Source organism: Vipera ursinii, assembly GCF_947247035.1.
Source record: "Vipera ursinii genome assembly, chromosome: 13".
Taxonomy (NCBI): Eukaryota; Metazoa; Chordata; class Lepidosauria; order Squamata; family Viperidae; genus Vipera; species Vipera ursinii.
This window is the reverse complement of record NC_139526.1, coordinates 14,528,605-14,541,615: the sequence shown is the minus strand read 5'-3', so window position 1 is coordinate 14,541,615 and position 13,011 is coordinate 14,528,605. Positions and strand designations below refer to the sequence as shown.

General features: G+C 42.6%; 1 protein-coding gene across 1 annotated transcript; it reads right to left on the bottom strand.

The window, feature by feature from the left end:
• Positions 1-675: 675 nt before the first annotated feature.
• Positions 676-12,291, bottom strand: LOC310646142 (acyl-coenzyme A synthetase ACSM4, mitochondrial-like; the record flags this gene model as incomplete). Its single annotated transcript, XM_083372393.1, has 13 exons — positions 676-762; positions 2,115-2,234; positions 2,319-2,418; positions 3,487-3,614; positions 4,256-4,357; positions 4,855-4,935; positions 5,600-5,723; positions 6,800-6,879; positions 7,841-7,997; positions 8,674-8,817; positions 9,584-9,794; positions 10,762-10,972; positions 12,106-12,291. The coding sequence occupies 13 exons, from the start codon at positions 12,289-12,291 to the stop codon at positions 676-678; spliced, it is 1,731 nt and encodes a 576-aa protein (XP_083228519.1).
• Positions 12,292-13,011: the final 720 nt, after the last annotated feature.

Sequence of the window (13,011 nt, the reverse complement as noted above, 5' to 3'; positions counted from 1 at the left end):
TACTTTTTACCTAACGTGGCCTAACCTCTTACAATTTCATTGTTAACCTAATTCCGACTAGCTTTGAATGACGGTAAATGGGAATACCACAGATGCAAAGTGAAGACAGACCAGATGCCTACAGGGTCAACATTCTTACAATGAGATAATTTTCTATTCATGTAGTTGTCTGGTTGAGCTCTTATTTCTTTTTGAAACAACGTACTATCAGACACATTGGGGGAAATAGATCTTGAACTGGGAGAAATGTTGGTATGTTTAGATTTATCTCCTGCCTTTTCTCTAGGACCTCAAAGTAACTTACATAGGGATCTGTTGTGTATCTTGACAATAACCAGCATCTTGTGAGAGTGTCAAGGCTTAGAAAGAGGAGCCCAGAGAATTTCTAGGACCGACGGTGATTTGAACCTCGTTCTGCCCAGTCAGAAAGTGCAGGATCTTAACCACCCCATCCCATTCTACTTGTCCTCTAGATTTCTCTTTCATGTTGACATCAGCAACATCTTCTTGCTACATGGTTTTGAGGAAGACCACTTTTAATGTATAGGATATATAGGTTTCAGTGGGGACACTCAAAACTGAGCCCCCCAAAAAACAGGTCATTTCAAGACTAACAGGATTTTGGATCACATCTATGCAAGAAAACCGTGGGGATAAAGCAAGCTTTCTCTCGATTTAAACTCGGCCCCATTCTTGGTCTCTTAATTCGTTCCGTCGGATCTTCCCTGTTGGGGATTTTGGTAGCTGCTGGACAAATTCCACCTGTTAAAGACAGAAAAAAATGCAAAACAAAGGCCATGTAGATCTCGATGAGATTGTCTTTGCAAACTTGATTACTCATCGGCGATGAATACCCTGGAATCCTTTTTTTTTTCCTCATTTCAGTGCCTCTCTTAAATCAGTTGGAACATCAGCGCTGAAATTTCGCTTGCTAAAAGAAGGGGATCCTAGTCTTCCAGGACAGAACGCAAGGGCCAACATTTCCTATTGTGAAGACCTGGACAGCCTCATTTCTTTTTTTTTTTTTTGAAGCAGACTTCAAACCAGGAAATATATCAGGCGACTAGGTTTTTCCAAGACATTTTTGTCATTGGATTTTGAAAAGAGCACTAGTAGAGAATTGTTTAAGGAGAGACAACTCTTGACCTTTTATTCACTGTCATTCGTAATGTCAATTCTAAATGAATGGACATGTCCTGTGTAATGTCAATATTGATTGACATCGTTATTGAGGGAACTAGGGTTGTCTTAGATGGGATGCGGTGGCTCAGTGGGTTAGGACGCTGAGCTTGTCGATCAGAAGGTCAGCAGTTTGGCGGGTCGAATCCCGAGTGCCGCATAACAGAGTGAGCGCCTGTTACTCGTCCCAGCTTCTGCCAACCTAGCAGTTCAAAAGCACGTAAAAATGCAAGTAGAAAAATAGGGACCACTACGGTGGGAAGGCAACAGCGTTCCGTGCGCCTTTGGCGTCTAGTCATGCCGGCCACATGACCACAGAGACGTCCTCGGACAAGCGCCGGCTCTTCGGCTTTGGAACGGGGATGAGCACCGGCCCCTAGAGTCGGAAACGACTAGCACGCATGTGCGGGGGAACCTTTACCTTTACCTTTTTAGGGTTGTCTTGTCCAACAAAGAAAAGGAGTAGGGGGTGCTAGGATTCCAGTTTTCAGTACTTGAGGGGTTCTCACAGAGAAGAGGGGTTTGATTTTCTTGTCAGGACGAGAAAATGTCATGGATAGAAGATCATTAAAGAGAGATTCAATCTAGAACTAAGAATATTCCTGAAAGTGAGAACAATTGAACAGTGGAATGACTTACCTCCGGAAGTTATGAGTGCTCCATCACTGGAGCTTTTCAAGAAGAGATTGGACAATCATTTGACTGGAATTTTATAGGGTCTCCTGTTCAAGCTGGAGATTGGACTAGGAGACCTCTCCAGGGCCCCTTCTAGCCCTATTTTTCTACTACTCTATTTTCAGTTCTGTGTCACTGGGAGCAACAAGGATTCTCAGATTCACATTCATATCTTCAGTTCAATCAATCAATCAATCAATCAATCAATCAATCAATCAGTTGTCTTTCAACACATTTCCAATATAGGAATAAATATTTACCTTTCTTGGGTATTTGTAAGGAGCAGTCATTTTTTTGACATGTTCCTGAAGTTCCTTGGTTAATTTCTCCTTGCTGTGTGTTGAGTAGCCCGTAGACAACACCACAAACGCCTTTACCACCTAAAAAGCAGCCCACAAGTCATAAAAGGGCCAAGTTTGAAGACCCCTGGTGTAGAGATTATTGCTAGGGTGGCGTCTTCTTACCTCTCCTCTGATTGGATCTGGGCTATTGACCACCGCAACCTCTGCTACCGCTGGGTGTGTCAAGAGCGCACTTTCGACTTCAAACGGTCCGATACGATAGCTAGGAAAAAGGGATTCCAGTCAATGGATACTGGGGAAATTTATACATTTATAAACCAGGAGGCGAATGGTTCTCAAATCTACTGGGGATGGGCCATTTTGGGGAACGTAAAGTGCGTTAGCGGCTCTTCGATCCGTACACAATACTGCCTTATAGATCATCAACCCAGTAAAATTACAAGCCTGTAGAATTGCAGGTAATTGTCGACTTACAATCAGAACTGGGTCCAAAATTTCCATTGCTACGTGCAGCAGTCGCTGAGTTTTGCCCCATTTTACTCTCTCTCTCTCTCTCTCTCTCTCTCTCTCTCTCTCTCTCTCTCTCTCTCTCTCTCTCTCTCTCTCTCTCTCTCTCTCTCTTTTGCCACAGTTAAGTGAATGACTGGATTTGCTACGTGGATCAGGCTGCCCCCCCTGCCCCCCACGTGATTTTGCCTGTCGGAAGCCTGATGGGAAGGTTACAAATGGAGATCGCATGACCTCAGGACACTGCAACTATCATTACATACATGCCAGTTGCCCAGCACCCAATTTTTTACCACACGAACATGGAGATACTGTGTTGGTCGTAAGTGTGAAAAAATAAGTCATAAGTCACTTTTTCAGTCCCATTGTAAATTCGAAGGGTAACTAAGTGAAGGGCTATCCTGCTGAGAAAGTTGTGCTTTCTCCTCACAAGCTCAAATTATTGGAGGCAGAAGACCACGGGTGTGGGCTAATGACCCACAAGTCTACCCCAACTTTTCATTTCAATTCAGATCTAAGCCAGGGTCTGATCTCAGTGGAAAGTACAGATGGCAGAAAAATATGGGTAGACCTCACCGGTTGACCTTGGCACCAAAGGGGACCCAGGGTTCAGATCTCTTTTATAAAAGAGAGAGAGAGAGAGAGAGAGAGAGAGAGAGAGAGAGAGAGAGAGAGAGAGAGAGAGAGAGAGAGAGAGAGAGAGAGAGAGAGAGCATTGATTTGTAAGACATTTTGATGTTTGCCTTGGCGGTCCACGTTTGCAAAATTGGAAGGTTCTCTCAACTCTAGAGGGCTATAAATAACCCACAGGAAGGAAACTGACCCAGATGATTTGATGATATCGTCAGCTCGTCCTATAAACCTAAAGTAGCCATCTTCATCCATCACTCCTCTGTCTCCAGTGCAGAAAAAATCCCCATGTTCTGTGGCAGCTGTTTTTTGTGGTGCATCCTGAGGAGAACATTTCAGAAGGACACAGTCAACCATATAACTACCACTTCAATGGAAGTCTGTAGGGAGAGTTTCATAGGCCACTGGGATAGGTCAGTAAAGATGTATTCCCCCATACAAAGAAAAGAACACAATCTAATTTACTCTCTAGACCAAGGGTGTCCAATCTTGGCAACCTTAAGACATGTGGACTTCAACTCCCAGAATTCCTCAGTCAGCTCTTGTAGACCAGGAGTATCCACCCTTGGCAGCTTTAAGACATGTGGACTTCAACTCCCAGAATTCCTCAGTCAGCTCTTGTATCTTTAGACCAGGAATATCTACCCTTGGCAACTGTAAGACTTGTGGACTTCAACTCCCAGAATTCCTCAGTCAGCTCTTGTATCTTTAGACCAGGAGTATCCATCCTTGGCAACTTTAAGACCTGTGGACTTCAACTTCCAGAATTCCCCAGCCAGCCATGGATGGACACCCATTTTTTAGACATATCTGGTTTTTTCCCGCAGGAAATGATTAAGAACTCTAGAAACTCTGAGTAAAATTAAGGAAGATTGTGACACATTTTCCTATTAAATAAAGGAGTTTCCCTAGCCTTAAAGAATGACTGGGATTTTTCCAAGGCTACAAGAGAGTTTACTTACAATGTACTGAGTGAACAAACCAAGGGGTCTTTCGGGTTTTATTCTGATCGCTATTTCACCTTCTTTCCCGGGAGGCAAAATATTTGCTTCTTGGTCTACAATCTGGAAAAGAAATAAACGACTCAAACACTGGCTCTTATTTGGATAGACAAGTAGTCCCCGAGTTACAACCACTAATTTGGTGACTGAAATTACGACAGCACTGGGGGAAAAAAAGGACTTATGGCTGCTGTGGCATCCCCCTGGTCACGTGATCAAAATTCGGATGCTTGGAAACTGGCATGTACTTATGACGGTTGCTAGTGTCCCGGGGTTACATGACTTCCTTTTGCGACCTTTTGACAAGCAAAGTCAATGAGGGGAAGCCAGATCCACTTAACGACCGTGTTACTAAATTAACAGCTGCAGCGATTTGTTTAACAAGGGTGGCAAGAAAGGTTGTAAAATGGGGCGAAACTCACGTAACAACTGTCTTGCTTAGCAACAAAACTTTGGGCTCGGTTGCGGTCACAAGTCAAGGACTCCCTGTAATCTCTTTTGATAGCGTGAATGCATTTAATTTGAAAATTAATACGAAGGAGAAGGTTGAAAATGCCAACCTGGACATCGTAAGGGGAAAGTGCTTTTCCAATGGTGCCAGGCTTAATTTTCATTCCTTCGGGAACTGAACAAATTGATCCCTGTATAAAGGAAATGACTTTAAAGAAAATGACTTTATTCAGAAATAAACGCACGATCGCGTACTCCCAAACACACACAGCCTCTTCATTTTTCCCATGGTTTTAGGAACACATACAATTTGGCCCACCCATATTCACAGAGGGATCTGTTTCAATAGGCTTACTCACAAAGACGTATGCAGAGGACTGCAATTTCACCTCCATCAGGCTTATTCTTGACAGTTGTTTTGCGTTATCGATAAATTATTATAGATCAATTAGAACTGGATTCCCAATCACCTTGTCTATATATTTTTTTCCTCAGTAGTGTCTATAGTTTACTGCCCTCCAAACATAAAATATTTGATCGGTAGGAAACATTTGAACTATTAGAAGCCAACATCTACCAAACTATGTCAATTATAATTTTTTTCCCTTTACTCTTCTTCTAAAGGTAAAACAATGTTCCATCCTCTGGAGCAGTATTTCTCAAACTCAGCAATGTTAAAATCGATGGATTTCAATTCCCAGAATTCCCCAGCCATCCGTGGGGAATTGTGGGAGTTGAGGTCCGCACACCTTAAAAGTTGTTGAGGTTGAAGAACACTGCTCTAGACATATCTGGGAGTCTTGCAAAGTTTTAAAATAATTGTGAGAAAGCCACTACGAATTAAATAGGACTTACGGTTTCTGTCTGTCCATATAATTCATAGATGTCCAGTCCTGTCTTGTTCTTCCATTGTTCCATCACCTCAAGGTTTATGGGTTCTCCTCCACTTATACAGTATTGGAGGCTCTTGAACTTGTAACTTAATGAGAGTGTACATAAGATTTTTAAGAAGGTGGACATTAATATCCTGGGGCAGGTTATAAACAAAGCATCAAAAGAATTCTGCTAGAAGTATTATTGAGAGCGAGGTTCATTTTAGGAACCGTTAAGTGTAGAAGAGTAAGCAGAAGAAGGGGGTGGGTGGAGTTAAGTGTGTTAATCAGCTTAGAATCATTGCGTTCTCACAAATGATCCAAGGTTAACTTCTGAGTTCCATTGATCTTTATCTGGCACCAATTTAGTGTCGAACTTTAGTTGACTAGATTCTTAAATATAAGCCTTGAACAAATCTTCCATGGTGCAACTAACGGACGGTCTTGACTCTTGGTCACTGAGATTAACAAGGTTAATGAGGAGACTTCTGTATGAATGGGAGCTTCAATATAGAACCTTCATATCTCCTTACTGGGCTTCTCTTGAGTTAACTTTGGACTTTAAACCAAACTCGGTTGGTGTTAAATCATTAAACCATTACTGTTTATTACGTAAATCACAACCAACTGAGTTTCCACCTCATGCACTACTAGAAAACGTGGTTTATAAGCAATTACAGCTGAGTTTGTAAAACACCCTGAACCAAAACCAATCTGCAGCTGAACACAAAGTATAACCTAGATCAGGGGTAGGCAACCTTGGCTCTTTTATGACTCGTGGACTTCAACTCCCAGAATTCCTGAGCCAGCATGTCTCAGCATGCAAACCTCTCCCTTTCTCCTCAGCATGGCTGGCTCAGGAATTCTGGGAGTTGAAGTCCACGAGTCATAAAGGAGCCAAGGTTGCCTACCCCTGACCTAGATCAAGGGTGTCCAACCTTGGCCAACTTTAAGTCTTGTGCACTTCAGCTCCCAGAATTCCCCTGGTTGGCTGGGGAATTCTGGGAGCTGAAGTCCACAGGTCTTGCCAAAGTTGGACACCCCTGACCTACGTTTTATCTTTCTGAGACCCTCAGGAGCAGGTTGGAAGGATAAACTTCAATATGGGTTCTGAAAGGAGGCACATCCTTAACAACAACAAAAAAAACAACACTTTTTTTAAAAAAATTGCTTCCCGCCATACCTGGTGAAATCTTCCCTCAAGAACATGCGAAAGAAGGTAGGAGGGCTCAGGAAAGCGGTGATTGGAAATCGGGAGAAAGCCTAAAAAGAATACAGGTGTATAAATAAGAAGCCAAGCAAAAGTTGTGCACGAATTACACAATGAACTAATCCAAGGGTTGATGTATTCAGTGTTAAGCTAACTGTGTTGACTTCTAACCCAAATGAGCTGATACAGAGAAAGGATAAGACACAAAGGTGAGGTTCAAGATTCTTCACCTACTCATACTGGAAGAAGTATTTGCACACCTCCTAGGCTGGAGTATAATACTTGTGAGGCTAGCTTGACTCCTGGGACATGCAGGTTTCATGGGTTGCTATTATTTAACGATATGAAATGTTGTCATTTTATTTATTTATTTATTTATTTATTTATTTATTTATTTATTTATTTATTTAATTTATATACCGCCCTTCTCTCAAGAGACTCAGGGCGGTTAACAGGGCAATAGGTAAAAGACAGATACAAAAGTTAAAATTATTAAAACATGATTAAACAATGCCCATAGTACAAATTTAAAATTAAAGACATAATAACAAACCCACCCCATCCCCTCAGGCCAGGCCCGCTTCCTTAAAGAGATGGGTTTTAAGGTCGCGCCGGAAGGAGCGGAGGTCGGGCGCCATTTTATAAATGTTATAAATGTATACTTTTATAAATTTTGCAAACTTGCAATTTTATAGTCTTCCCGAATTTTAATTTCGAACTTCGACTCTAATAGTCCCACGTTCCTTTTCTATATTTTGATGCCATACTGCACACCACCCAGAGTCCCTCTTTGAGGGAGATGGATGATCTGGAAATGCAAAATGTAAATAAATAAATTTATCGCTAGGTATACGGTATCCAGCAACTGGTCAAGAATTGAGCTAGGTTAGATCTTGATAAACAAGTCTTCAGACTTTGGTTTTGAGACATTTAGGATTGTTAAGTGAAGTAGGTGGCCATATAGACTCTGTCAATGAATAAAGAAGCATGAGGGTCCAAGAAATGTCAACTTACGTCTAGGACGGTCGTTTTTTCTAACGTTGGTAGGTTATGGATGAAGACGCAGGATCCCAAAACCCATGGATCAAAAAATGAACCCAGGGCAGCCACCACCCAGCTTGTATCTGCTGTGCTCCATACAATGTCTGAAGGGGTTGTATATAACCAGGATCTGGTAAAACAAAGAAAACCATATTGTGAGGAGCAATTTGATGGACCCACAAAGCCAACCACTGAATGGAAATGGATGGAATGGAAGCGACTGATGAAATTGATGGGATGGAGTCAAAGCCAACTAAATAGTTGACAGGCATTCAACGTGATGAGTTTGACTCGGTGATGGACAAGTCGTATTCAAGGATATGGCTGGTTGGCATCTTAGCTACTCGCATGTTTGTTTGTTTTTTCATGTGTTACGCTTTTCTCTAGAAGGGCTTTTGAAGAACCCAGTTAATGTTAGCTTCCTCAGCTTAATCACCACAATAACCATGTATGGTAGGTTCGGCTGAATGTTCCTCTTGGGCTTTCAAAAATAGACTGCTCAACCATTTGACTGGAATGGTATAGGCCTCCTGCTTGAGCAGGGGGTTGGACCAGAGGACCTCCCAAACCTCTTCCCGCCCTATGATTCTATGATATTCTTATATCTAAAATTGTTGCACTTGTTTCTTAAGCAGCCACGTTTAAAATCAGTTAACACACAGCCTCTGAGCACAACAGCATTACATAATTATAAAGAAGAGTGTGCCGATCATATACTTGTCTATGAATATTCATATGCAATATATCTAACAATGAATTCCCTATGATGAATTCCCACTGAGATTTCGAGGGAGTTTCTTTCAGACCTTTGACTAATGATGGGTCTGAACCCCAGACTTCCTTGGGTGTGTTCAACCATCTTGGGAGCCCCTGTGGTTCCACTGGTGAAATAAACCAACATGGGATCATTCATCCTGGTTTTCGCACAAGCGTGGCTGTCAGGCGCCTCTCTGTATAATTAAAAAAAAAACCATCCCCAGCAATTAAAAATGTTAGAAACACAGACTATTGAAGCAGTCACCTTCAACCCCCATACAATATTATACTTGCTGATTAGCAGATCGCAATACTTCATTTCATTTCATTTTATTAAATTTATATGCTTACTCATCTATCCTTCTGTTTATATTCTGGCTTGAAGAAACATCGAATGTTATTGCTTGACACTCTTTGGTTTTAAACCCGTTCACCCTTTTTAGTGAAGTTTTACTGATCCTTATTTAAAATGGCCGCGGAACGAATTTTGAACTCTCTTTGGGGAAAGCAAGGGCTTCCATCTTTGGATTCGTTCTCCCATGTTCAGTATTGAGAACATTGCTCTTGATATACAACCTCCACCTACCACCCTTTGTGTAGCGATGAGTTTGGACGCTTGGCAACTGACTTGCATTGAGGACTGTGGCGGTGTCCCAGGGTCACGTGATCGTCGTTTGCGACTTTCCGACAAGCAAGATCAAAGGGGGAAACCCAATTTGCTTAATGACCCCTCTATTCCGTAGTCTTAATTCAAGGACTCTCTACCCTCCAGTGTAAATCTAGACTGACCTCAAAACCAGCATCGTGAATCAAACTCGGGGGGGGGGATAATTTAGACAGGCTAAAACAAAACACTTTCTTTCAGGTTCCAGCAAGGGAAGATCACCATGGTAGGGACGATTATAGCTCATAAATTCACGCTGGTGCATCCTGAGAAATAAAACTATCCCAGAGGCTCACCTGAGCAGCTCCTCAAAGTTCAGCCAGCCTTCTCGCTTGCCTTCAGAAGATACCAGCAGCTTGGTTTTCAGGGAGGTGCCCTGTGGGGCAATGGAATCCACTACAGATCCTAAGGCCTCTGTGGTGATGAGGCATTTGGCTCTCGAAGCCTGGAGTCGGTACTCGATGTCCTTAGCAGTGAGTTGCGATGTTGCGGGGATGGCCACAATTCCTGCAAGGTTGAATAATAGATCAGTAACAGTCCTTGACTGATGGTCACAATCTGAGCCCAGAACTTCGGTTGCTAAGCAAGGCAGTTGTTACATGAGTTGCACCCCGTTTTATGACCTTTATCCCCCCCCGGGGTGATTAAGTGAATTATGCGGGCGTTAAGCGAATCCCCCGTTGACTTTGCTTGTCAGGAGACAGCTTGGGATCAAACGGTGATCCGAGGTCCCTGTCACACACACATGCCGGTTGCCAAGCCCCTGATCCCGTGGCCAGGGGATGCTGCAATAGTCATAAGTGTGAAAAACCAGTCCTAGGTTACTATTTTCAGGGGGGTTGTAACTCTGAAGAGTCAACTACACAAATGGACTGCATTTATTGTTTTAGAAGTTCTACATTTTTTGTTTGGCAAGTTCTCTCGAAGGGAGGAAACCTGGCCAGATCAAGATCTGATCAAGATCTGAAAGCTGCTTTCAAGAGTTGGCTTGATCACAGTTCTCTCCTTGCGTCCTTTTCTATCCTAGTCTGTTGATTGTAATGGATTGGATTGTGATAGATTGATAGCAGACGCCACTTTCCCCCTTCCTCTCTGCTCTCTACTGTCTGTCTTTTTTTATCATATTGATATATTCCCCTTCCTTCCTTCCTTCCTTCCTTCCTTCCTTCCTTCCTTCCTTCCTTCCTTCCTTCCTTCCTTCCTCCCTCTCCCCTTTCCTTCCTGCCTGCCTTCCTTCCTCCCTCCCTCTTTGAATTAGTTGATCAATTTTTAAGCTTTCTCTAAAACCTATCCTTTTTCATTGTTTATTTTATCGTTCTGTTATATTACTTCTGTTTTGCTTACACTCTTTTCATTTCTTCCTTCTTACTGTTACAAGCCACCCAGGACAGCCCCATGGCAAGAGAGAGGCGGCAAATAAATTAAACAAATAAAGTAAATAAAAAAATAATGTCATTTTTTTAAAAAAATTGACCTGTTCTAATGCAAGCCGTGGTCACCAGCCACCATTCTGGAATTCGGGAGAGGATGAGGAGGATTTTGTCGCCTTTGCGTAGTCCACATTGGTCAGTGAGGATATTGGCCACTTTCCTGGAGTAAAGCCCCAGTTCTTCAAAGCTCCACCTGACCTCACCTCCTCTTCCATTGATCCACCACAGGGCTGGGTTGGATGATCTTTTCCCAGCCTACAAAATGAATCCCCGCAAAAGAAGAGGGGGTCAACTTATTCTTCCAAAGGACCAGAAGGCAAGACAAGAAGCAACGGATGGACAAGAGGGAGAAATAGGGAGAAATTTCCTGAGAGTGAGAATAATCATCCAGGGGAACGACATGCCTCCAGAAGTTGTGGGTGCTCCAACACTAGAGACTTTTAAGAAGACATTGGGTCTAGGGTCTCCTGCTTGAGCAGGGGGTTGGACTAGAAGACCTCCAAGGTCCCATCCAACTCTGTCAATGCTTATTCTTAAAACAGAGAGAGAAATAGTTCTTGTCTTAAAACTGCATTAAATTAAATGTTTCTCCGTGAGCACAGTTTGATGGACAAAAACTCATTTTGCAGCTGACTTTGGTCTGCTACTCTGGGTCAGTCAATGTCCCCTATCCCTTTTCCAAATGGGAATGTGATTCCTGGTGGCTGCTACAGGCAGTCCTTGACTTACGATCACAACTAGGAGCAAAATTTCCACTGCTAAGCAAAGCGGTCGTTAAGTAAGTCATGCCCAGTTTCTATGACCATTATGACCTATGATGGTTAAGCAAATCAGGCAGTGAAGTGAACCATGTGATCCTTAAGTTGTCAGAAGCCAACTGGGAAGATCGTAAATAGTGATCCCATTGATGGATTGATTGACTGAGAGATGAAATTTACTTGCCGCCCATCTTGTATCCAATTACTCTGAATCACATGAACGAGAGGCTGCCATTATAGTAAAGTATATGTAAAACGGCTTAACAGTCCACACATTTAATGAGGATCACAGCATCCCCAATGTTCCTGGGATCAAAATTCCAGTGCTCGGTTGCCAAGCGCCCAAATTTTGACCACCTGAACATGGGGATGCTGTGATGGTCGCTATTGAGAGGACCGGTTGCAAGTCATTTTATTCAGTGTTGTTGTAACTTCAAACAGTCGCTAAATGAAAGTTGAGTACCACTTGGAGTTGATCCCAGATAACTGGAAAAACCACAAAGGTAGGTTAGCAGGGTCATCCTAGAATTAATAGGATAGAGTGAAGTGTCTGGGTCAAAATGTCCATTCTGAGGCATGGCAATACTTTAGAAACGAAGGAAGATCTTACTCAAATAAAAGAACATTTACCTTTTCTATTTGTGTCCATTTATCCAGCACATCACTTGCAAAGTTAAAATACTCTGGTAATTGATCCTGTCCCTGGCTTACAGCTTCGTACTGTGCAGATATAGGATTGCTGATGTATCTGGAATGTCTCGGAAATAATCTGGGGATCTTTTTCCATATCGCGTAGAGAGAAAGTGAAGTCTTCATGGCTGGGGGAAAAAAAAATTCAATGGTGTTAGCAAATATTAGCCCCTACAGATTTAACCTACAAGATGAGAGAGATTAAAAAGGATAAAGTAATAAACAAACAAATAAATCAGCAGGGAAATCAAAGTTCTTCCCAACTATTTCTTGTTGCAGTTTTATAACCACCCTTTCAGCTAAATGTGTGCACCATTATACGAGTTGAAGGAAACACAGCATGAAGGGACAATTTATCGTGTCGGGTAGACATGTAAAAGAACCCAAAATAAAATCAGACACAAATATATATATTAATTCAGAAGACTGGGGATATTTCAAGTATAACTGAATCCAGACTCTTGTCTTTTGGGACTAATAAATAGGCAGGCAATTAGGAAAAACTATGGAACGCGGTGGCTTAGTGGGTTAGGACACTGAGCTTCTTGATCAGAAGGTTGGCAGTTTGGTGGGTCGAATTCCAAGTGCCGCGTAACAGAGTGAGCGCCTGTAACTTGTCCCAGCTTCTGCCAACCTAGCAGTTCAAAAGCACGTAAAAATACAAGTAGAAAAATAGGGACCACTACGGTGGGAAGGCAACAGCGTTCCGTGCGCCTTTGGCGTCTAGTCATGCTGGCCACATGACCACGGAGACGTCCTCGGACAAGCGCTGGCTCTTCGGCTTTGAAACGGAGATGAGCACCGGCCCCTAGAGTTGGAAACAACTAGCATGCATGTGCAGGGGAA